The following is a 25,636-nucleotide window of genomic DNA, read 5'->3' as shown; positions in this document are numbered from 1 at the left end:
AAGAGGAAAAAGTAATCTTTCATTAAGATTTAATGCTATGTTTCATGTAGCTTTGTTTGCTTAAAACAAGTCTACTTAAGCTCTTGAGATTGCTTATAGCTGACTGCAAGGCTGATAAAATGCTATTCTCTCAGGGAAGAAATTCAAATTTCAATCTCAAGGAGGATTCCAGGTCTGGAAAGTGTCTCCTGCCAGATGGTAAGATCAACTGGGAGCTGCCATGGGGCAGCTCTGGACAAGATGAGGAACTTCTACATTTCCAGGAAAAGTTCCCAATGACAGATACCAAACAGTATCCATCCCACAAGAAGATATGGATAAAGATACCTCATTGCTTTGGACAATTCTCAGAGCAGCAGTTAGATACAAAATCATTACATGAGATCCAACGTAACATTTAAAGCTGCCACTTAAAGACTTAATGCAGAGTTAAGTGAATTTTCTCTGTAGAGACAGAAGATACTCGTGGCAGGACACTGTTCTATTACAGATGCAGATGGAGCACAGTTCCAGACACAAACCGCTCTTCATGTATTTGCTTACTATTGCTTAAGCAGTGAAATATGACCGATTCAGAATTTTTCCTTTGATACATATGAAATAGATAATGGTAACGTGTAGATTATCTGAAATCAAATAATGTTGACAATTAATTGGTTGCCAATTGGATCTAAACTAAACTGGAAGATTTTACAGATTTTTCACTGTTGATGCAACTCTCAGCAGATCCAGGAAGGCATCAGTGAATTGGTTTACCCCGCTGGATAACTCTGCAAGCTGAAACACCTGCCCACTTCAATTTTGCTTCAATGAACATCTTAGGGGAGTGGACCAAGCCTACAGAAAGGTATTAAAGACCACAAAACTTACATCCCTGTAGATTTCCATTGTACCAGTAAATCATTTTCCAAGACTGCATTCCCTTCAGCAGAAGGAAGACCACAGATAAAAGGCCCTTAATTCCTGGTAGCAAGGAGGCACCTGCTTATTTAGAACTGTAATTGGCTATCAGACTGTATTGGTTTCATGAGCACTGGTAATGTTATTAGTTGAGTAATGATAAGCAGTGACAATGAACAGTGGATGGAATACAGTTCTGATGAGCCATACCTAGCTCCTTTTGTATGTTGTCAGGGATTCCTGTTATAGTCTTTCTCCTTTTGACTTTCTTCGGCCGTCTTACCACCGTGTCTGTGTAAATTAGAGACCGCCGAATGCTGGCTTGGCGGTCGAAATTCTCCCCTAATACATGGTAAAATAAGCAAAGCAACATTACTTCCAAGCACACTGACATCATGCACTTTCTTCCACTAGCTTTGTTGTAGAAATGAAAAAAAGGCATTAATAAATGATGTTAGCTTGATCCTACAGTGAAGGTTTACACTGTAGGAAAAGATACAGCGCATTGTCACAGTAAGGTTTTAGACATGCATACATGTTGCTCAGTACTGTGGGTTTCTAAAAAAATTTGACATGCCCTGAGTCCAATTCACATCTGGTGAAAGAAGCTGTAATTCTATAGGGTGAGCAGAATCCTTGCTTTAATTTGACCCTCTGATTTGTGGGATTTGTGGGTTTGCTGGCTGCTTTTGTTGTTGTTTTTTGTTTGTGGTTGCAGGAGATGGAGTTTTTTTTGGTGGTTTTTTTTGCTTGTTTTTAAATATTGAGCTGTAGTAAAAGCAAATCAGCAAATCTGCTCATGAAAATGAAAGACTGTAATGGTTTATACAGGAACAGGCATTGCTATTGGCAACAGATATTACAATTTCCTTGCAGATCTCCATCATTAAATCACACACTTCCTTTTCATTCCAAGTTGCTCTGAACCTGTCAAGTGTACCATATTTCTGATGGCGATCTTTTAACACAAATACAAATAAGTTCTATGGAGCATGCAGAGATCAAACTGGTTTTGCAATGGTAAGAGATGAAAAAAATGTGTAAATGCATGTTGCCAGATAAAACCTTATGATGACCACGGGCTGTATCATAATGGGACCCAAAAGCACCACTACCATTAAGGCTGAGCAGCTTTTCTTTAGGAATTCACTTTTGTTGAGAGGTTTATAGTTTGGCCATTTTACAAGTAGCAAGATAAAATTTGCTCTCTAGACTGAATTCAAACAATTCTCCACATTCCCAAAAACATACCCACCCCCAATCTCCCATGTAAGTTTCCCTACTAGAAGTTAAACATTTAAAGCAGTAACAAAACATCTGAAGTTTCCTTTAGATGACCTATTTAAATTTTAAATGCAGAAAAAGTTTGACATACATATATATATTTTTGCCTTTTATGCTTTCTTGAAAATTCATGACCAAATTATTTACCTCTTAAAAGTGATTAACGCACAGTAACTAATATGTCAAAAATATTATCCCTGGTAGACTCCACATCGGTATGATGTGTGTCGTGCAGATAGTGTAGAACACCACTAGAACAGTTAAAGACACAGTCATAACGTAAAGCACAGCATATGGAATAATGAAAATACAAGAAAAATATAAAACAGTTTCAATTGCTGTATCATAAATAAAGACTGACTCTTATCTTAGTGGGTCTTGTTCCCCAATGAAGTGCACTAATGCTGGGCAGAATCCTTGAATCTATGAAGTATCACTTTCATCTGAATTTCTCACTGACTGAAGTGAGGGCAGATTAAGGGAGGAGGAATCTCATGGGATCTGTGAGATATGGAGCTATGAATCCCATGGGCTTCATAGAAGCCCTAAAATGCTGAGACAAAATATCCACTGTCTCGGGCATTACTGCTATTATGATGTTATCACCCATATGGAGTCTGAGTTGGGACTATTAGATAATCCCTCTATATAGAATAATAACTGGCTGCACTATAATGAATTTAAAGAATTCAAAAGACAATGTTTGGCATTTCTAGACATATCCTGATCCATTCAAAGCCAGCGATTATGCCTGAGACAGTAAGGGGCAAGAAAACTAAAATTTGGCTTTGAATATCCTTGACTAAAATACTATGCAAATGCAAAGTAGAAGGGACGCAAACAAGAAAGTCTTTTATGCGCAGTTTGAGGCACACCAACAGGATGACCATGGAAAAAATTATTGTGTCAGCTGAACTACACTAACTTCTTGCCCTGTGCTAACAAAGAGCTAACTCAACCAACCCTTCTTCAGATGGTTTCAAAATAGCTTGTTGATGAAAGACACTGTGCAAATTTATAGAATTTCAAAGTAGCTGCTTCAATAAACTCTATGTCAACAATCAAAATAAAAATGTCTTTTTTCCACTCTTCACTGTTATCTTGTTTTTAGAAAATAATGATGTTGATGTATTATTTAAAGATACTTTTCCTCCATTGGGTTTGTAACAAATAGTCTAAATATTCCTCATCTGATTTACTCAGTTCTCCCTCACATTTAGTCAGTTTTCTTGGATTCACTGGGAATACTTAAGTATGTTTTAATCTCCCTATAGTCAGTCAAGCAGGACTTAAGCAAACGCTTAAATCGTTTCCAGGATCCACCCTGCTGCCTATCAGATCCACCACCACCAGACTCCTCCATCTGGAAAGACAGTTAGTTCCAGAAAACCCAGTATAGGAGACACCATTACACATCTTTGAACCCAAAGGATATGTAAAAGCAAAGACTGGCCACCACTGAAAATTCAGCCCAATTCCTTCCAGGTCAGAATAAGCTCAGCCCAGCCACCCACAAAGACTGAAACATCCTACAAATTGAATGTCTCGTCAGCAGCTTGTCAGCCTAATGCAATGCCCCTGCATCTTCAGGCTGTCCAACAGATTTTTACTAACCCTGTATTAGCTGCAATCTGCTTACCAAGGAGCCCCCAAAAGCTGAAGTAGCAGAATTTGTTGCACAGCCACGTGAGAGACCATTGTAACAGGATCATTACTAATGCACTGCTGAAAATGCTGTCACCTCTTCTTCCGAGGTTAACGTTTTATTTAATGCCAGGAGTAATAAATGGAAATGTTTTGACCTCTCTTCTGGGAGAGTGAGAAAAAGAGCAAGCAAAGGAAAAAGCCGAATCAAAACAAAAGCCAGCTATGGTTTGTTCCTCAGCACATTTAACAAATGGCACGGAATTTTTGGTCTTTTTTTTTTTCCTGCCTCACATAGTAACATACGGAACTTCACAAAATAGAACTACTCACAGTGTGGGAGGGCAGAGGAGGGGAGCAGATTGTGACTTTTTAAAGGGGAACAAGGACAGCAGCTTTTTCTGTATGTGTGTGGGGCTCAGTCTGTTTTTCTCGCTTGTCTTGATGCAAAGCAGCAATACAGCTATTTCAAGGCAAAAGGAAACTGGTTTCCAGAGACCAGCTCACATACTATAAGAATAGTCTTCCTTCCCCATCCTTGCTTTGTATGCCTTCTTACTATCTTGATTTTAAGGAATGAATGCTACACAACACATTCCAGGAAGCTGAAGAGTAATAAACGCGCACTATTTTCACCAGAACAGTTAAGAACTGCTACAATCCCTGGGGGCGAGCCAACTTATACAAGTGGCAAAAGGTTTGCCACAACATTTTATTTAATCTAATTGAAATTATAAGTGTAATTTATACAAATACATTAGTGTTTCCTGTGATGCTGTATTAAATCCAGGACAGCTATTTGATCTCTTCTACCCCATTTTTCTTTCCATCTATTTACTTCTCTCATATATTTTCAGTACACGGGGTCATTAAACCAAATGGCAAATAACCCATTCTCTAAGTAAACCATCTTCCTACTGCTGCAATATCAAAACCATGCTTTGGCTTACTGATTATGTTAGATAATCCACTGTTCCCACAGCTCTGCCTTCTACACCCGTATCCTACATTTCCTAGATAACACCAACTACTCTAGTTACATTTCAGCACTGCATGTTTTCCTTCTATTCATTTTCCAGAGGTGGAGTGTTCATAATCTTCCGCTGCTCTCAAATATTTCCTGCTATTTAAGAAAATATTTCTTATTATCAGAGCTCCCTGATGTTTATCACTGGCCTTAAACCACAACTTAAAACTTAAATCTTCAGTACGATAAGTAGTGCTTCATTGCTTACAAAACAATAATTTATAAAAATACTTGTGAAAAAAAAGAATGATAATCACACAGAAAAACAGAATTCCTAACTTACTTTCAAAACAAAACTGAACATTGCAAGCTACTTATTGTTAGAGTGAGCATGGAGCCAGAGAACGCCATATGGCATTTGAATTAAATTGGATATTGAATATCATCCCAGTTTTGGCAGGCAAATGGTCAGTGATTTGAATTAGCTAATAATAAACAATCTTGATACTGTACAGAGAAAGAGGGATTATTAAATCAAACTGATTATTCAATCTTTCGTACAAATTCTATTTACACACATCAAAATATCCATGCAATGTTAGACTTCATTGTTACTTAAGTTTCACTGAGTAGGAATTCTACATCAGTGAAACCAAAGTGCATTTTGAAAATGGAGAATCAATATACAGCTTGCATGCAGAAAATGTGGGCTACTGTCATTGACTATCATACCAAGTGTCTCAGTAGAGGACAGCCTCATTAACCTTCTGTTCTTTCCCTACTCTCCTTGACAGCTAAACCTCACATTGCTGATGAAAATAAGATTCAAGAATTCTTTTCTCAAAATTTATAACATTTAGTCTTCAAAATACAGAAGTCTCTAATAATCTTCCTTAGGTAAAGATCCTAGAAGAAAATCCTGAATATCATTTAATATTTTACAAAACATAATTTTCCATTATTTATCTTTAATGAAGCCTACAGTAACAGTGATTTGTCACTCATCTTGTATTTAAATACCTAATTTTGTTTCAAGCCCACACTGTGTAGACTACCTTCATTAATGTTCATTTTAAGGAATTCGGAATTTTTCTCATTAAGTGCAGACAAAGATTGTTAAATGCAAAATACTGTTTTCACAGAAAGGTGCAAGAAATAACATCAAAATCATGCAACAAATATATATATATTTGAGTGTTAAAATACCCTAATGGGTCTCCTATAATCCCTCCCCTCCCTAACCAGTGTGATAGAATTTCTGAAATTAAAAGCGTACCAGTCACATTAATAGGAACTACATCTGTTTGGACTGCCTGTGCTTGCTGTCGCATCTTCTCTTCTGGTGTTGGCAGTGGGAGAGACTTAGTCCAGTTGGTTTGTGTGTTGATGTCTGATAACTCATTTGAAACTGGGGTTCTAGGCCTTTTGATGGTGATAAGCTTTTCTTCTTCTGGGGAAGAGACAGAACACTGCAAATAGAAATACATGCAACAGTGTTAGTTCTCTACTAGAATAAACAGAGGACTAAGTACTAAGGTACTGCTGCTGCAGTCAGCATGATGGCCTGGGGATACACCCTCACAAATAACACACACTGATTTACGAGTGACTTTTTAAAACAAATGAAAAACTAACAACCACCAAAAAATCCAACAGCAACAAAAAATAAAAACAAAACAGAACAAAGGAAAAACAACTCTAGGTTGGATTTAGCCATGACAGCTGATCAGGTTTAGAACATATAAATGAAAGAGAAGCAAAGCACAGTAAATAATTATCTTACGCATTTACACTGTTCCTTCAGCAACCAACCCCTCTCACTTTTAGAAATAATGGATGGAGATTTAACACTCTCCCCTTCTTCTCTGCAGTGTCCCACTGGGAAGATGAGGTTGAGACCTGCTTTGATCTAGCTGTGCTAAGCTATGAGGTGGGTAAGGAAGACATCTATGATTCTATTACAGAAGACATCTATGATCTATCTATTCATGAAGACATCTATGATTCTATGATACATACACAGTATACATACAGTGGTCATTTTTAAAGTCATTCCTTATCAAAAGTGTTAGATACCATATCCATGATGGGCATTTTACTTCAAATAAATGAATAAAACCTTTCTGCATCAGATAAAGAGGTTACAACAGCTTGAACAAATCGTCCACCAGCCAAATTTGTAATGCCAAAAAAGACATTTGTTTTAAGGGAGCAAATCTGTTTTCACTGCAAGAGACCCCAGGGAATCCCAAGAGCAGGAGAGGAAGAAAGACTTGGAGGAAAAAGCAGCTCCTCTTCCTTCTGCCTCCAGATGCAACAAGGAAGAAGACAAACACTTCTAAGAGTCTGCGTAGAGGCTGCAGGGACAGCAGAGACCTCTGAAGCCGTTAATCATGCCCATCCATTTCAGAGCTGGTTGCCTTGGCTGCTCTGCAAGGTGGACTCTGTTCTCTGCCCTGGAACTAGCTCCTCACCACCACCTTTCTCTTTGTTCTCTCTTCCCCCTGTCTGCAGAATACCATCCAAAATGGGGCTGCTGGCACTGGTTTGCCACTCTCCCTGGAGTTATTCCATGGCTGCTTGAGAGAGGTGTAACTGTTGTTTGTAACAGATGGACATTTTCTGTCACTATTAAATCTAAGCGATTTATTCTCTCTCAAAGCTGAGTAGCACACAAAGGCATGTCCAAACACCATGCTGCAACCACTGTTTATCATTTCTGATTTTAATTTTCTCCTTGTTAGCATGAGAAGTTCCCACTGTTTATAAACAAATAACCATTTACTTATATCACTGCACTCTGTCAATTCATTCAGGCAGGGCCCAACATTTCATTACCAATCAATAAATCAAAGCAGATTCCAGGCAAAAAGTATATTAAGGGAAAAAAAACAAAAAGTGGAATCCCTTCAGGTAATAATAATAATGCACAAATATAATGTGAATGTTATTCTTTTATGTGTGTCTGTGTACATACATTGTTTATAGAAGTACACAGGGCAGGCACACCTACAGTACTTACACACAAATGGAAGTGCTTTCCCTTTTCAAATCACTCACATTTATAAAAAGCTCCACAAGCTTGAGCAACGTGGGAGAGAAACACCACTGCAGATGGGAAAGCTGCCTCCAGGCTGTGCCACCTCCAGTTTGTTCCACAACAGCTCAGAGCAGAAAAGGCACTACAACCCACATCTGTGTGCTGGCCCATATGGGGCATCGCTAGTATTGGAGGCGTGCATGTAAGCACCCAAAGGACTAATTAGAGAGGCCAGAAAACTAAGGAAGGGCAGAGGAAAGAGGATAGAAACTGATCAGTACAGTGAGTACATAATGAGAACTGCTGGTTTTAAGTGTAGGAAGGAATGTCAGTGTTTCATCTGCAGGCACACTTCCTGTGGCTTCTGGATAAGCACAACTATCTCTACTTAAATACTTTCTTCCAAAGTACTCACAGCGATAGTGGTATATTTACTTGCTTTTTGGTGTAAAAATTCCATACCATACAGAACTTTGTGGCAAGATTCAACAGATTGCTGCTGTACAGACAGGAATGTCTTTGAAGTGAAGTCTGCTAGATGAGAAATAGCACTGGACACTGCTTTGAGATTACACTATCTGCTCAGCAAATCTCAGTACAAACACTGCTTATAACAGAACAGTTTGCACCCCTCTCATTTTTAAAGCATCTCTGACTCAAAACTATTTTATGCTTTGATTTACATGATCACATTTCTATGCAGTTTCCAAATGGGATGCTACACCCACCTCCTCTATAAAGTCCATTGGATTTGTCCTCTTTAATGAATCAGGGATGAAGGGAAGGTGCTAAGTGAAAATGACAACACTGGACCTTGCTGTCTTTCCATAAACATGTATTAGAAGGGAAAAAGCCTGAACTTTCAAAGGGGAAACTGAAAGGAGAATGTGGGGGAGAATGGCTCATGAATACACCACAGTCTCAAGGGAGCTACATGACTCACAAGGCTAGAGCCCCTACACTGCCTTGCTGACTTCTTGTCCCCTGTCCACTCAGGCAATGAGACACATAACAGCTTCACAGCCTTGGCACACTAATAGTGCTTGAGAGGTCCCAGCTGACAAGTGATACCACACTGCTCGTCCTGCCCCAGGTCCCTGTTTATTCTTAGTCTCTATATATTGCAATGGTTTGTACTACACTGTTTGAAAAGACAGGACCTCCAGAAGAAAAACCAATCCATACAAATCTCTTTTAAGCAAAGGACCTTAAAACTTGTGGGCACGTCATTTATCTCACTGTCCATCACAGCCATTCACAAAATCAGAAAGTTTCTGAAAAATAAAGTTGAGAAAAAAATCCATACTGTTGTTGATGAGAGCCATACCAACTGAGCCATCTATTTGTATCTCAACATCCTATTTCTTCTCCAGCCTTTTATTAGCTTTGAGTGCCTCTTTTCACTAATACATTCCCTTCTTTGAACTGCTGTCTCAACCCAGCAAACCGATCAGCATTACCAAACAAACAAAACAATATAAAATACATGTGCTGATTACAAGTGTACTCATACACAATTGCAGCCAAGGGGTGGGAGAATCACAGTCTGGAGACATCTCCAGGTGTGCCAGTAGCAACAAGGCTCCCAGACACTCACACCTCCAACCTGAAGCACCCCACTTCTACAGCCCCTCTCAACACTAAGTCAAATTTTACATCAGACCTCTTCAAGTCCATCAAGCCAATACTGTTAATGCTTTTTTTTCACTTTACATTCTAAACAGTTTCTTGCAGATATCAAAGAAACAACTTGGTGTGGCTGAATACGGTGTCAAAAGTACACTTTTTTTGCCCCACAAATAAGCAAAGCAGCTGTTTTGTTAACCAGAATTAAAAGACTATCAAGAAAAAGTTCGTAACTGAAATAACAGGATCTAGGCAAAAATACCATGAGATTTTTCATAGACGGAATAAAGACATGATACAGCATGTGCCTGTGAGCCAAGTACCCTCTTTAGATCGCATTCATCATTTAGAAGTTATGTTACTCCAATTAGGAAACTTTTTCCTTGGCTAATTAAAAAAGCAGCCACACAGCCAAATAAATAAAACACAGCATTTACCAGGGAAGGAGTTTCAAAGGAGGCAAATGTTAATAGACCGAACGTAATTAAAAGCAACTAAAAGATATTGGACTGCAGACAAAAAATAAAAAGGAATAATGAGGAAAAATACAGGAAACAAACCTGGCATGGCATTTTGCTGTTGAGCAGTTGACTTTTCTATTTTTAATTTCTTTTTTTAACAGAAAACAGAAGCAGGTAACAACTGAAGGCTAAGGGCAGAACGAAGAGATTGCTTATGTGCTAAGTGCTACAGGTTACATCAAGCTGCGAATAAGACAGCTGGATGGTCCCATTTGTGGGCAAAGTACCTTGTTGCTCCGTGGAACCAAGTTACAGCAGGCGCTAATGCAAGACTGAGAGATGCAGTCTAACAGACTAGACTGTTGAGTGAGACAAAAAGAAAGAAAGAAAATGAGTGATAAAAAGGCAAGGAAGGAAGAATGAGGGGGGAAAAAAAACCACACACACACACAAAAGACAAATACACTTAAAATACACAATGTATATATTTCAGAACATAAAGAAACCAGAGTTTGAAAGCGACATCTAAGTATATCCCTGACACTAGGAAAACAGACCAGTGCTGAAGGACAGGAAGCTTTTCAAGTAGCGTCACCAATGGTGGTATGTATATGGTGACAAAGGAGGACACTGGTTACAGTACTGAGATGTAAAATCCAGGTAAACCAATTTAATCCCCAACAAACTCAATTAGGATCAGCAGAAATACACTGAAGTGGCGATTGGACTGTGCTCTATTAGTGCAACTTAGATGAATCAACCTAAGAGTAAAAAGGTAGTTGCTTTATATAAGCCAACATTCAAGGCATTTCAAGTTTCCATGTTTTCTCCCTCTCTGCTTGCTTTTGGGGCTGGGCTAACCAGCTTGTTTTACCCTATGGGCTTTGCTTTGAAACAATAACACTTCAACATCTTTTAAGAACTGTGTGTTTTGTAGTATGAATATCACCCTCTGCTAACCGCCACTCACCTCCACAAAAGAATGTTTGTGGATCTAGGTCTTGTGTGATCTAAGCCAGGGTTTCATATTATATCTCCAGTGAAGACAGACAAGTAGAATATTTAGCTTTTTGTTTTGTTTTGTTAAAGTAGATAATAAGAGTGTGGAAAGACAGCTTCCTTTGTGAAAGCACCATGCAGTAAAACACAGGTTTTATGAAACGTAGCAAACAGGTCAACTTAGAAGTAAATTTACAAGCAGTAAATAGCTATTCATTCATCTATGATTATTCTGTTGTTCTTGAATTTCAGCTTGTAAGGTGCTGCATGCACAGAATTTAAATGCTGGCTTTCTTGCTTTGAATAGACAACAAAGCCACAAAGCTTTCATCTACCAGTAAGGAGTTCACATCTCAATCATGGGATTTGGTGACCTCAGCTTCACATTGTTACTGAAGAACTCTCCTGACATCTGAAAATAACTGTCTCAAGGCATAAGTTATCAGAAGCATTCGGTATTTTAGCAGTGGGACTATAATTCAAGTTCAGAGACCTGTTAAATGTTCATTTAAAAATATACATATATATATATATATATATATATGAGTAAAATGTTATGTCATTACATAACATAAAACCAACTAAAACGATGCTGGTCAAAGGTCATCATAAAGCACTGGTTTCACAACACAAAGGGAGTATGTTGCACTTTGTAAGGGATCAGCTTCAGATTACAGAGCTGCAAATAAGAGCATCAGGGTTACGGTTAAACTTTGGAGAAAATCAGTAACACATTATATTACCATTTTTTTTCTGTGATTCATTTTGACCACTTTCTCATCAGCTCTGAATCATACAGCTAAAAATATCTAAGGGAAACTATTCTGATTTGAAACTGAAGCGCTGTCCTTTCCTTGAAGCACAACTTCCCTGGGAGCATAAATTAGCTGCACTAAAATTTTTCGAACAGTTATTGCCAACATCAGTGCAAATCATTATTCCACTGATTTTAGTAAGGTTTTGCAAATTGCCATTGTTTTACATTTGCTGCTTGCTGCCAGTACATATCACAAAGAACTCAACGGGGTGCAGCAACATTCCCTGACAATACACAGATATAAAGCAATCAAATCCTGGATGAGGCACTGCATATATTCAATGATAATTTTTACTACGTGATTTAAAAGCACAGAAGACAGCACTGAAACCACTCTACCTTTTAAACTGAGTTCTCAGGATCTGCACGCTTTGTATATAGACAGGACTACCTGGTCTGTGCTACGAAAGTGCCTATGATTTAGTAACGCTTCAAAAAAAATCAAACTTTACAAGTAACACTTTATAATCAATATTTTGGGGCAAAGTTTTCTAGAATATCTGTCTTGAAAGCCCCAGGAGCTCCAGCACTCCAGGTTTGGACAACCAGGCTCCACAGCATCTTGCTGTCTATCCCAGAACTACTACCTTAGCTCATAGCACTGAAGTAGTAAAGTTAGCCACAGCTTGTCTTTGCAGCCCACAGACACAACAGAGTAAGGTGAAGCATCATGGTTTTGTGGTGTTGCTGTCAATATTCCACATCTCACCACAAAACCATGACATGAAGACAGAGGAGCAATATTGCAGGCAACTAAACTGCAGCAGGCATATAATCATACCAACACTTCTCACCATTACCTTTTGTTCAATTTCTTCATAATCATCCTGGTAACTTCCACTGATTGCACTGGAGGACGAGGAGAAGGTGGGGCCCTGAGAGTAATACTGAGAGCTCCGATAGCCATCTCTCCGCAGCTTGTCACACTCTGCCGAAAGATGGGGAAAGAAGAAATCAATTTATTACCGAAGTATTTACTGTTTACACTCATAAAAATATATCATATTTTACTGAAAGCTGTTACTGTGCATTAGCACTGTCTATCTCAAGTAATAAAACATGGAGTTTCATTTCTCATATTTATAATCTATATTTCATCCACCTTCTCATTATACACGTATGCCCACGCATAGCATGTACACATGTGGCTTTCATTTAATTCAAGATATAGCAAAAGATTTGAAGATGGAAATTGATTTATTTGTTGGTTTTTAAGTGAGTTCTGGCTCAGCGTCTTGACAGATGGCAGCATCTTGCAGGATAGGAGACAGTAGCATACGAGTAACACCAGGGTCTCATTTGCCAGGCCGGTAGACACCCATTATGCGCCTTGCACTCGAAACGATGATGTTACTCACTACTCAAGCACCATCTGCTAAGTAACTTTGGCACTGACCACTCATCTTGTCTGCAAGCCTACAGAATAGACCATTTACTGTGATTCTGTAGAGAGGAATGCAAAGTACAGGGATCTTAAAATCTCTTGCCAACACAGAGCATACATAGTTTATAACCAAAGAATTCAGAGCAAACACGTGTCTCCACTCAAATGGCCAAAATCACAGTCAGCACCTTATCCCCCCCCCCCCGCCCAAGTCTTCTGTAACTGTCCTCCTGCCTCCTAATTGATATTCAGTGTGGCTGTGCTAAAGAAGAACAGACGCCACAACATAAGGAAAAATTAAACGTTCAAGATGCAGCAACCAAATTCATCAGCCCAGTCAAACTGTTAGCTTTACGCTTTCAGAGACAGATATGTGAATCTGCTGAAAGATGAGGAATGCAAAGAGAAAATTGTTAGATTTCTACCCAAGGGACAAAAAATTTCTGCACAATATAGAGGCGTGACACAAAGTGCTTTTCTCATCACCTGCTGGGGAAAGATGTTCTGCGACCATACTATCTGTCCCCCAATTTGATCTCTTTAATACTCCTTAAAATGGAAAATATGCAATGTTTATACTGAGGGAAACTTTTTATAGAGGCTATCGCTTGTCAAAGGATTAACTGGAGTTACAACTTGCAGCTTCAGCATGTTTCCTGTGTTGTATCAGACGTTTTTAAAACTGGGTTCTATAGGACTCCACGGGGATAGTTTAACTGACCTGGAGCAACCACAGCTCTGCAATCGTTTAATCAACATGAACTCCTTTTCGTATGTACGTGCATATCAACAGTAAGAGTATGCAACTGACAATTAGCTGTTTCCATTAAATCCAAATGCCAGAACCGGCTTGTTGCATGTTTCTGCATGAGGTCAAGAAGGGCACAAATTTGTCACTCTTTCTTAGTTCAAGGCCTAAAGCTGGTGATGGTGGGTTCTGAGACCCAGATCAATTCTGATAGCTCACTCAGCAACCCCACTTACCAATCCCACACATGTGAGCGCGCCGGCACTGCATGCATCTGGCAAACAGCTGCTGGGCCTCAGAGGGGGCTGAGAAAAGGATGCCAGCAACCACAGGAAAACAAATCCCTCCCCCACCACTCCAGATCTGGCACTGGATCCAGGCAAACACAGCGCGCGAAGCTCACAAAGATAAGCACCCTGATGGGCCAGTTTGTTGGTGTGAGCTACAAGCAGCAGCAATAAGCAGGCTATGGCAAAACAGAGCAGTATGAAGACTTGTGACAAACTGCGGCAGGGGTTAATGCCCCAAGTTATCAACTTCGGCACCACAAGTTTTGCCTTCAGATCAATTACTCATCACTTCAAACCAAAACAAAGGCAACCCAAGATGTACACTGGAGTGAAGTTATTTTCCTTCTGCTCCTGGAATGAGGTCTTGAGCCCTAACCAACTGCTTCTGTGGCTCTCCGACACCAGGTGTCACTGGATGAACGGGCTTTATGGAGTGTCGTCTATCATGCTCTGGTATCGGCTGCTTAGCTTTACCTATTCTTCTAACTAAGGAGGTGAAGATGATGGATAGAGCACTTCAGGAGGTCTCAAAAGAATTCTTGAGGAAGACAGAACCAAAGGTTTCAAGTCCACAGCAGGTGAACTGACAATGAAAAAAAAAAGTTTATAGTCTTAAACTGAGACGGGAGGTTTAGGTTAGATATAAGGAGGAAGTTTTTCACTCAGAGGGTGGTGACACACTGGAACAGGTTGCCCATGGGGGTTGTGTATGCCCTATCCCTGGAGACATTCAAGGCCAGGCTGGATGTGGCTCTGGGCAGCCTGGTCTAGTGGTTGGTGACCCTGCACATAGCAAGGGGGTTGAAACTTGATGATCACCACGGTCCTTTTCAATCTAGGCCATTCTATGATTCCAAAACAGTGGCTCACAATCTCTGCTGGTCCACAACAGAATACCCAAGTAATTTCAGAAGTCATTACACTGATGTGGCTGCAGAAGTCAAGAGAATTGCTCAAATTGCTAAAACCCACCCAGAGAAAGGTGAGCAGTCCCAAAGAACAGTGTTTTTGTTCGTTTACTGTCACAGCATGTTTCACAGTTCTGGACAGCACCTGAGGCCAGCATACTTCTGCAGAGGTTTCAGGCTGGTATCTGTAACTTCACATTGTAATCAGCCCAACAAGAGGTAGGCACTGTGCCCAAGTGAAGCTATTGTCACTGTCAGATCAAAGCTCGTAGCTCCTGTCTGAAAAGTGTTCTGAATGGAAAGCACACACCTCATCCGAGTGCTTCCCTAAGTTCCACATGGTCCTCTGTAAGCAATTAGCTTTGGATTTTTCAGCAAAAAGGCTTTATATGTATATGAGTATGTATAGATAGATAGATTAGAAAGAAGTGAATTATGAAAACTTCCAAACATGGATCTTTTCTCCCAGAGGAGCAACACCACAACCTGAGTATCCAAACAGGGAGGAACACTAGACAGAATTAGTGAAAAACTTCCTATAAACATTCATGCTATTTCAGAGATGTCTGAATAGGTTAAAAAAAAACGGGGGTGTGGGGGGGAAGACAGGCAGTTTCAGTTATTAATAACTTTCAGCTCTAAGAATGCACCAGTACATGAGTGCTAACTGAGCCACAGATACACACACTCTTGAACCCCATGTCAAGGCTGATAGACCCATGCTATCCAGAACACAAAAATGGTGGGTTTTAGCCAGGCATAAAGAAAGTGTGAGGGAAATGTGGTCTAAAGACTTTTAAAGGCCTCCTACCACTGTCACAGTTAGTAGAGTTAGGGTAAATTCAGGGGATGTGTGACAGAAAAATGTGTTAGTGCTCTAAGTACCACACCATACTATCTGCATTGCTGCCATTTAACCAACCCCTCATATGTCTGCTCAGGGTGTCATTACTGCAGTTTGCTAAATCCTGGTGTAAGACAGAAGCATGCTAGAGATGCTTTGCTTCTCACCAGCAACATGTGAGCTAATCACAATTCCGACTTCCAAAAGGCAATGGAACTGAATGCAATCCCGCATCAAAATTCTGAGCCACAAACACTGAATTCTGCACTACTCTACAGCTTACCGAGCTTTAGTAATTCTTATGTTTTACAGTGTTTTGGTGATAATTCCATAGGGTAAGGTCCGAAGATCAGGCTCCAGCTTAATAGCTCAACCTCTCCATATAAAACCTTACTGGCCCCTGTGGCATGCAGTGAGGCCATGGGTACAAAATATCACCAAGGCCACTCAATCTGACATACCTCTTCATTTTACACTAGGAACTCGCATTTACTTCCATCTGACCCTGAGCTGCTAACACACAGTAGCAAGTCTTGTGTATCCAAGCGATTTATAGCTTTACAAACAATCTGAAACCATATTGTTACATGAGAATCTGAGTCACAAATCACCTAGGCGAACAGAAGGCACAGTACTGATACCTCATTAATTCAATTGACATGGTATTAATGTGGAAAACCAGGATTAATATATAACTTGTCTGCTTAGTCTGACATCCACATCACACTGCTCCATGGCACAAGAAGTGCTTGGTTTTCTAGGATTTTCTTTCTCTCTCCTTTGGTAACATTTTATCTATGCATAAATTTTCCACTGAAACTAAGTGTGGAGTCTGGGAAATTTACATGAAGCAAAATACTCTGCCCTGCCAGCAACAGAGTGCTCAGAGACAGAGAAGTACTGCTCCATAAGTAATGCTTCCTATTTCATTGAATTCAGGCCTTAAACTCTATAGTGTCCTCTCTCTCTGAGAAGCAGCCAGGTCACTGCACAGCCACCACCAGGCCCCACTGCCTCAGGCCTCAATGAGCAGCTGCTACTTACTAAATTAGTCCTAATGAGATTACACATGTAAGTAAACATGGCTCACGTGACTGTTGCAGAATCAGGCCTTAAGCTCTGTAGTGTTGTTGTCCACACACATACACTCAAATGCACGCTTGAGAGAGCATCTAAGAGCTCAGTACAAATAATCCATCCGTCTGCATTTCTAAGTGTTCATTAGCAGCCGCTGTTGTCTTGAATTTTGAACTAACATGATACGCACAGTCAAGAGATATGGCATCTAAGTTATTCAGACACCCAAACAGCCCAGTCTTGCTTGAAGTGAGAAACCATGTAGGCAATCACTGGATGGCTTGAGCAAGCAGGGACAAAATGTCCCAGAAACACTCGAGCTTGCCTTGCAACAAAGAACAGAGCCTACACCTTGGGACCAGTTGCTAAAACTCAGAAAGAAAACATCTACCAAGTCAGGGGCAATTGCACAGGGAAAATGATGAACCATGCAAACACCCCAAGCTGCAGAAACAGAAGGGCTGTGGTGCAGATGCAGTGAACAGCAGGCTCTCAGTGCACCTCACTCTCTACTGCCCTGGGAGCAAGAAGGGACAAGCTGACAGCTGCAGCCATGCTAAAGAAATTATCTCAGCTCCACTCAGGGTGACTTCTTGGCAGAGCCTTTCATGTAATAACTTGTGTTTTGTGGTGTGGGGATTTTCCTTTTTTTTCTTTTTTAGTACTAGAGTGCGGCTATTAACTGCAGGAGTCAGCTAAACTGTCAACTAGAGAAATAAATCTGCTGACTAGCATATTAAAACACATTTACCCACTCACTGAGCATGTCACTGGAAAACTGCTTTATTCCCTCAGGTCAGATTCTTCTTCTTTTTAGCTTTAAACATTGTAGCTAACCCCTTCTTATCTGTAAATATAAACAAGACTCCTTCCTTGGTAAGTCAGAACCACAAACTCTATCTTACGAGCACTGACAGACCACAGTACAACATATATTTGTCCCATTAAACTTCCCCAACAGAATGAAAAACATATTGTGAAAGTAAACTTTTAAAAGTTGCCTATGCTTTGCCTGCAGCATGTGGGCATGGGAATGCACTTTGAGGTAAAGGCAGCTAAAAGGCTGAAGCTGCCTTTGCTCTTGTCCTCTCCATCATATAAGCAGAAACCAATGCCAGGTCCAGCACTGTGGACAACCTTCTCTAAGGAGCAGAATAATTTAAAGGAATTCAACATCTCTACTTCAAAAGACTGTGTGCTTTTTATGAGGTTTTTGGCATCAGTCAAACTTGCAGCTTTCTAACTGTATGCTCTAACCATGAGGCAAAAGAGCTGCCACCTTAAACATAACTGCCACCTCTCCATATTGTGTGGCACACTGGTGTTACACTGGGATGCACTCAGAGCACATCTATCAAACTGGGCCTTCCTCAGAGGCTACTTCCTGGTCTGCTTTCTGCATTGCAGTGTGACAAAGATAAGGACAGGGTGACTCTGGACTCTAGATGCGATGCAGAAGCACAGTTAATGGGAGTTAACTTTCCAAGATAAGGAACTTGCTAAGAACAATAAAGCCTGGAACCATAATTAAAACAGATACACTAGTTCAAAGGTCTCTTTAAGTTGGTAAAGCCAGCTGAAGTAACCAGCTTTCACTTTGGGCCTCCTTATGAGTCTGTCATCTGCAATCTGCAGATAAGAATGCACAGCTTTCCTTGTATGGATGAAACAGGTTGTATATGTGGCAGGGCTGTACAAAGGCAATCCTGGTGTTCAACAAAGATCTCATGCTAAATATGACTGGAAAAAAAAAACAAAAAAACCCAACAAAACAGCTCAATTTAATTCCAATGCAGCATCTATTTTTGTCACTGGATCTAAATGAGGCAGACAGCTTGCCTGTATCACTTTATATTCATTCCTCCCAAAAATTCACTCAGCTTGGATCAAATCCCATTTCTCTTAAATGTACAGATCCCCATATCATCCACAGAACTTGATTATCACAGGGAGTGCACTATATCAAAGCTTTAAAATATGTTGTAAAGCCACAGCAACGATGCACTTGTGTAGCAACTGAACTGTGACCAATTCTAACTGCAAAGCAAGTTCATGAACTTCAGCTGTGATATATTTGGTGTGCTATTCTGTTGAGACTCCCATTTCAATCCAGAATTTCAACAGATGTACTACCATGCCAACCCAGTTGAAAATAAATTCAACAGCTCTATCTAGATGCTTTGGCTAATACCAGCCTATGCCTGCAGTTGGACTTGATGATCTTCAAGGTCTTTTCCAACCTTGGTTATTTTCTATGATTCTAATTCTATGCCAACCCACCCACCTGCCCTGTTATCACATCTCCCTCCCCAAAATGCAGTTTTTTATATTGCTATTTCTTCATCTGCATTTTTACAGAATCACAGCATGGCAGAGGTCAGAAGGAACCTCTAGGACCTTCTGCTCCAAACCCTAGTCAAGCAAGGAGACTCAGAGCAGGGTGCTCAGTAACATGTCCAGGCAGTTTTCGAACATCTCTAAAGAGAAGACCTACAGCCTCTCTGGACAAACTGTGCCAGTGCTACATCACCTGAACAGTACAGAAGTGCCGTATAGAGGGAACATCCTGCACTTCAGCTTGTGACCACGCCACTGGGCACCTCTGAAAAGAGCTGAGCTCTTCACTGGGAAGAGTGTCCTGACACAACAGGTCACCCCTCTAGACCTCAAGTAGCTTCCCCAGGCTACTTCAGGGCTCAGCTGAGCAAATGTTTATGGGGCATAAAGTGCACCATTAAAGTACAGCAAGCAGGCAGTTAGATTTATTTTTCAAGAGTCCAGACCAGGTGCAAGCCTTTAGAAAGGATTCAAAGTAACAGGAACTCTGAAATGTGAAAATACCTTTTACAGCCTTAAAAAATGCAAACACTTTGACCATTCCTTTTTTCCCTTAAGCTTTTCAAAAACAAATTAATGCAGTCCCACTCCCAGCTTCCCAGGTGGTCTGTATGATTTAGCCATAAAGAAAAAAATTCTAATGGCACCAAAATGCTACAGTCATTACAGATGATATTTGTTAACAGACTGTCACTGGAGAGCGCTCAAAATCACTGTTTCTCTTAATTTCTGCAAGTGTTATACCATTACATTTACTGGTGACAAGATGTCTAAAGTTTAACAGTTCTTCTTTGCTTCCTTTTGCACATTTGATGCTGGCATTAAATATATATATATCTTTTTCTCTTGTTATGAATATTTGCTGTTTCTTTGACTACTGAATACGGTTGATATAAAAATAGACAAGATTTCTATTGGTCTTTCTCCTACAACACTCAATGTTCAACTTCTAAAGCTATTTAAATGCTTCATCTATACATGCTTCTTCTATACATGTTAGAACTTCAATCTAAGAGAGGAAGGAGGGAAGAAAACAAACAGGAAAGCAACTAAAAGTCTGATATTCCTTGTGATGGAAGTTGCTTACCTAGCACTGAAACTATGGCAGAAATAGATCAAATTTCTTCTCTCCTCTGAAGACGCTATTTTGAAATGGGATTAAGTTCAATAATCTTTCTCCTGTATCTTTTTACTGACTGACTTACCTTAGAAAATACTGAGAAAACACATTAATCTGGTTTAAGAGAATACATTATCATTAGTATATTGAAACAAACGTTAAGACTTCTTAAGACTTTCGCTAGAAAAGCTATCACTTTATAATGGATATAGGAAACCAATCGATATGACCTACCAGTCTGTCTTCACACTCAGCATAGTGCTATACAACTGAAACTAAAAATAGGCAGTCTAAATACAAGTAACTCATTTTTTCAGCATAAGAGCAGCATTCAAAACCAAAGTGTAGACTTATGATCAAATTCTGCTTAATTTAATTTGAATAACCTTTTTTTTTTCTTTTCTTTTTTTTAATCTCTCTGTTAGAGTGGGTAGTTAGAGTATGGAATCCGGCCAAAACCATCAGCAGATGTACTGTGAATTAATTCAGAAACAGTAAAAAGACCAGGATATGTGAGCAGAACCACTGGCACAAATTTAACTACTGAAACAAAAAATGATTAGAAATAAGATGATTAATTTTTATTTCTTTTAATTTTATTTTACAGCTCCAAGGCCTTTCCGGAACATATGGTCTATCCCTAGCCTTTAATAGTCTTTTACCTCATTAAGGTTTCCATTTGGTAGGGAGCTCACATATTGGCATCTTTCTGAACCTGAGCTAGGCCTATTGTTATTATGAAGTGGTTCCCCACTACTTTGCAGCTCTTTAATGAAATGTAAGATTATTTTAAGTCCATAATCTTCTCAGCAGGATTATCGACTAGTAAGGCTGACCCTAATATTGCTCATCTGAACAGTGATCTGGCAGATGCCCTGAGAAAACAAAGGGTAAACACATACCTGTCTGGAGGGTCTTGCAGCAAGACACAATAGAGGCTTTATGAGTAACTACTTAAATCCGGTTTTATTTGACAATGCTAACCAGATGTCTTCTGGAAAACAAATCAAGTGTTTCAATCACTGCTGCTTAAATACATTCCTTGAATTTGGCCAACAAAGCTAAACAGAAGCTACACTCAGCCAAATCCAGCTCTTCTGAAGATGAGATAATAAATGAATCATCACAAACACTGGAACAAGGAGCACTGTACTACATACAAAGTCCAAGTCAACACAATTACACTGGAAAAAAAGACACAAAGCAAAGTCACTTGTACAGAAAACCTCTGCAGCTGTAGCCTGAAAGCCAGTATGAAAGTTAGAATATCCAACTGTGCACACTATTTACAGGTTTACATTTCTCAGTACAGATTTGCCACCTTAATCCACAGGTTCACTTCACCACAGTTTGCAAAACTATCAGAGACAAGTGCACTCTGGATTAGATTTTCCTTCTAGGACACTAGGAAAATCCTGGTGAACACACTGCAAACCTGTCTGGAATGTAGACGTGCATATGGCCCACTTCTTGTAGTGAAACAAAGACACACCACAACCGTGCTGGAGCCCCTCTGCATCTTTAGATGACATTTTTAGACTATAACACAGAAAAATAAGAATTTCTCTCCATTTACTCTTATCCAAATATTTGCATTGTTGCTAAGTACTGATGTATCCGCGCTCCTGGCTAAAGACCACTATACTTGAGACACTTCCCCAGACAGCAGTCCTTTAGGCACTACTGCACTGTAGAACAAGCCAGATCTGCTGGTGCCCAGTGACAGAGATACAGGCTATTTTACGGTGCTACCCCTTTGACTCCAGTAAAAAACACCCACTTGGCCTCTTGGCCTGGAAAGTGGACCAAGGAAATGTAAGCAAGAGCCCACCTCAGACAGGCTTTTAGAACAGGCTAATTGGAGCACCAGAGGCAGGGAAACATGTGCCATGGGCAGAATGCATTTGATATTGAACATGTCACCCCATCTGCTCTACTGGGTACTTCAAGGCCCTGTCTGCTTCTCCTGAGAAAGGGAGAGTTTCTTTTATTGAGTGGAAACACAGTATTTAAAATAATGGGATTTACCATCACAAGCTAAAAAAACTGGATCATTTCGTCAACCACATTTAAAAACATTTAGCAATGGTACTTTGATGATGATTTGTAGCTGCATTTGTTATTCTGCTCTAGCTACCATACTAAGTCTCTTGAAGACACTACAGAGACATTAAAGACTTTCATTTTAAAATAGATGCAAATAATGAAGTCTGGATTTAACATTTTTCAAGTCACTGCAACTTTAGATTTTAATAAAAGCCCAATAAAGACATTTCAGTTGTTGAGAACAGATATAAGTACTATGCATTATCAACTTTCCGAGTTCCTGGTGCTTCATTTTCTAATTCAGGTTACTGGAAAACATTGTCTTTTTTATTTAAGCTGCAGGTGACACACCTGCACAATTAAATAAGAATAAAGTTCTACCTTGCACATTTAGGAAGAAATCTGAACATAAGATCTCACCGTTTATACTCGAAAGTAGTTTTGTAAAGGAAAAACACAGTAGAAGCCTAGCTCATAAGTCAATAATTTGAAAAGAAAGAAAATCCCACCGTGAAACATTTACTATCATATGCTGCATGTGATTTCATAGCACAACGAGCAAATAATATTTCAATATATAATAAACTAAACCAAGTAATGAGTCACCTCATTTAACAAAAAATCTACTTCCTCCTCTTCCAAACACAGCACTGGTTTTGCTAAAGGTACAAAGAGTTCACAGAGATCACCAAGCAGAGAACTTGACTGCTCTTAGCATTTTTGTAATATCTCTATCCTTAACATTGTAATTTTAAGCCAGCTTAAGAATAAGCAGTGGTAATGGCTTTTTGCCCCTTAAGCAGTGCTCATAAATTTCTTCTACACGACAGACAGCTTCAGTAGGTCTTTTTTGCTACACTCATGCTATCAAAAAAAAAATCTGCTGAGCTCTTAAAACTGTATCAGAGTAAATTCGTTTGACCTTCCATTATTTTAAAAGCTACTTGGGATTTTATCTGGTTAGTATTAGAGGTGAATCTAGATGGGTAAGAACATCATGATAGAAAGGATACCTCTACTGAATTATTTTGAATGATTTTATACATTCAGTATCTCTCCAAGTGGTTTAAACAATGTCATGCTCTACAAGTGAATTACTATCGGTAATCCACGCTTTATACTTACTTTTCTAACTCACTGGGGCAGCGACAAGTGCAATAACAAAGTAATAGCCTGCAATCAAGTTGCTACGGACCATTACTTTTCCTTACAGTCTTCCACACTACAATCACACAGCTCTAGGCAACTTATTTCCTACCCATTAAGAAACCTTGGAAAACGTGTCTTTTCTGAAAAAGGAGGTGGAGAAAAGAGTTCCACAGCAGTCAAAACTGTATTAGAATTTCTCTAACACTTATATGCTGAATGAAACTCAACTCTGGGTGCAGAACTTTTGACCTGATCAATCAAAGGTGCTCAGTACCATCAACGCCCTCCTGATTTTACAGTGCCACAGAAGAGTAAAACTGATAAAGTTTCAGGCAACACCCCTCTTATTACTCAGAGCCCATACAGACATTAATGGAATTACTGATGATGGTACTAAATTCACACTGCAGCTAATGAAAGCAGCTAAAGGCCACAGCAAAGAACTGTTGACTATGTCAGGAGCTTGGGGTCTGCTGAAGGCATCATGGTTTCATCCCTGTCTCTCAACTACCACCCTGAAAGCAAGAAACTGAAATTCAGTTTGATACAATGGAGTCTTACACCATGGGCACATGGAAGTTTTATTTACCACAAGTGTCTAATCGGTAAGTTCTAGTAGCCCTGGATAGTTTTTGTTTTGTAAAGGGAAGCAGCTCTAGAGAAAAACCCCATCAGACAGAACTTATGCATCTATAGGGGAACAGTAAATGTTTCAAGGCTAAAGCACTGCACAAACGCATTAATCCAACAGTAAGTACAGAGGACACACAGGCTATCTGCTGAGCCATGCGTGAGCTAGTAACTCCAGCCGTCAAGACTGCCCTATTAAATGATAACAAAAGGTGCCTAGTAAGAGATGGTAAAAAATTAATTAACTGGAGAAACAGCAAGGGAAATAAAACACAGCAGACAAACACTTCCCCATCCACACATAAAGAATGAAGTTTTCTCCACGTTTAAAAAGCAGAAATGTAGTGTTAAGCAAACAAAATCAGACTGTTCCTTTAAATCAAGTTAACTCTGCAAGCTATCAAATACCTGTGGTTCCAGCTGAAATGAAAAGGGACTCAATATGAGCTGGCTTTTAGCAGGGAAATCCTCTTTGTCAAATAACCAATGTAAAGAAAACTCTCGTGTTAACAATTTCCCGAACATGGATGTTAAGCTCTGCTTTCCAACTTCCCTTTTGGTCCAGAGACAGCTGTTCTTACAGCCCTCTCCATGCACTCTCCCAGCCTGCCCACGTCCACAAGGCTTCACGAACATACCACCGTGCCTCCTTTACCACAGAGTGCAGATACACCTCCCAACAAAGGTACTAAGGGGAGAAACTGGTCCTCAGAAAAACACTGCACCCTTCTGCAAGGAATAAGATACACTACTCAGTGATTCCTTGCAAGTGCCCTACTCCGTTTCTCCTCTGTGCTCTCAACTCCTTTTCCAACTTCTCACAAACAGCCAAAAAATGGCACTATATGGCAACAGAAGTCTACAACTTGGGTAAGTTTGCAAAGACTGCGGTAAAAACTACCATATTATTAAAATACATTATTATCAGCAGCATCTCACCTCTCAGTACTGACTTGAGGTTCAGCTTTGCTTGCCGGTGCAAGTCCTCCACACAAGGTGGTCTTGAGGAAGGCAGGAACACATTTTCCTGCTGGTGCCATGGAGCAGTGTAATGGACGGTCCATCTGCTCTCTTCGTCTAAGTTGGAAACAGCTGCAGACAGAGAGAAAAAGAAGTAAGTGCTACTGCAGACAGGTCTATCATGTAACCCCATACACGTTTTGTCATGCATCATCTTGAAATTGAGAAGACTATTTGTCACCATGGTCCTATCAAAACACTCTTTAGACCTTTAATTCCTTAACAGCCAAAAGACCTCCTCTCCCACTTCGGAAATTATAAACAGCCTAGGCTGGAATGGACCTTAAAGCCCATCCAGTTCCAATCCCCTTTCCACCCACCAGCTCAGGCTGTTCAGTGCCCCAT

General features: G+C 39.9%; 1 protein-coding gene across 25 annotated transcripts in view; it reads right to left on the bottom strand.

Annotated features, from left to right (window-relative positions):
• NHSL1 (NHS like 1) overlaps positions 1–25,636 on the bottom strand; it is a 150,728-nt gene that overhangs the window by 17,069 nt on the left and 108,023 nt on the right. For 16 of the 25 annotated variants that reach the window (XM_085541609.1, XM_015858385.3, XM_085541591.1 and 13 more), the window contains exons 2-5: positions 25,211–25,363; positions 12,539–12,666; positions 6,072–6,264; positions 1,111–1,242 (exon numbers count right to left, since the gene is read on the bottom strand). In XM_085541609.1, coding sequence (XP_085397735.1) covers positions 1,111–1,242; positions 6,072–6,264; positions 12,539–12,666; positions 25,211–25,363 — 606 coding nt within the window. Of the gene's footprint in view, positions 1–1,110; positions 1,243–6,071; positions 6,265–10,209; positions 10,282–12,538; positions 12,667–25,210; positions 25,364–25,636 lie in introns of all 25 variants that reach the window. The other 9 variants (XM_085541592.1, XM_085541593.1, XM_015858393.3 and 6 more) reach the window with 2 other exon arrangements.

The sequence above is a fragment of the Coturnix japonica genome, chromosome 3 (genome assembly GCF_054131305.1).
Source record: "Coturnix japonica strain WE chromosome 3, WE-NBRP24, whole genome shotgun sequence".
NCBI lineage: Eukaryota > Metazoa > Chordata > Aves > Galliformes > Phasianidae > Coturnix > Coturnix japonica.
The sequence above is the reverse complement of the archived record's forward strand: the minus strand, read 5'-3'. Positions and strand labels throughout refer to the sequence as shown.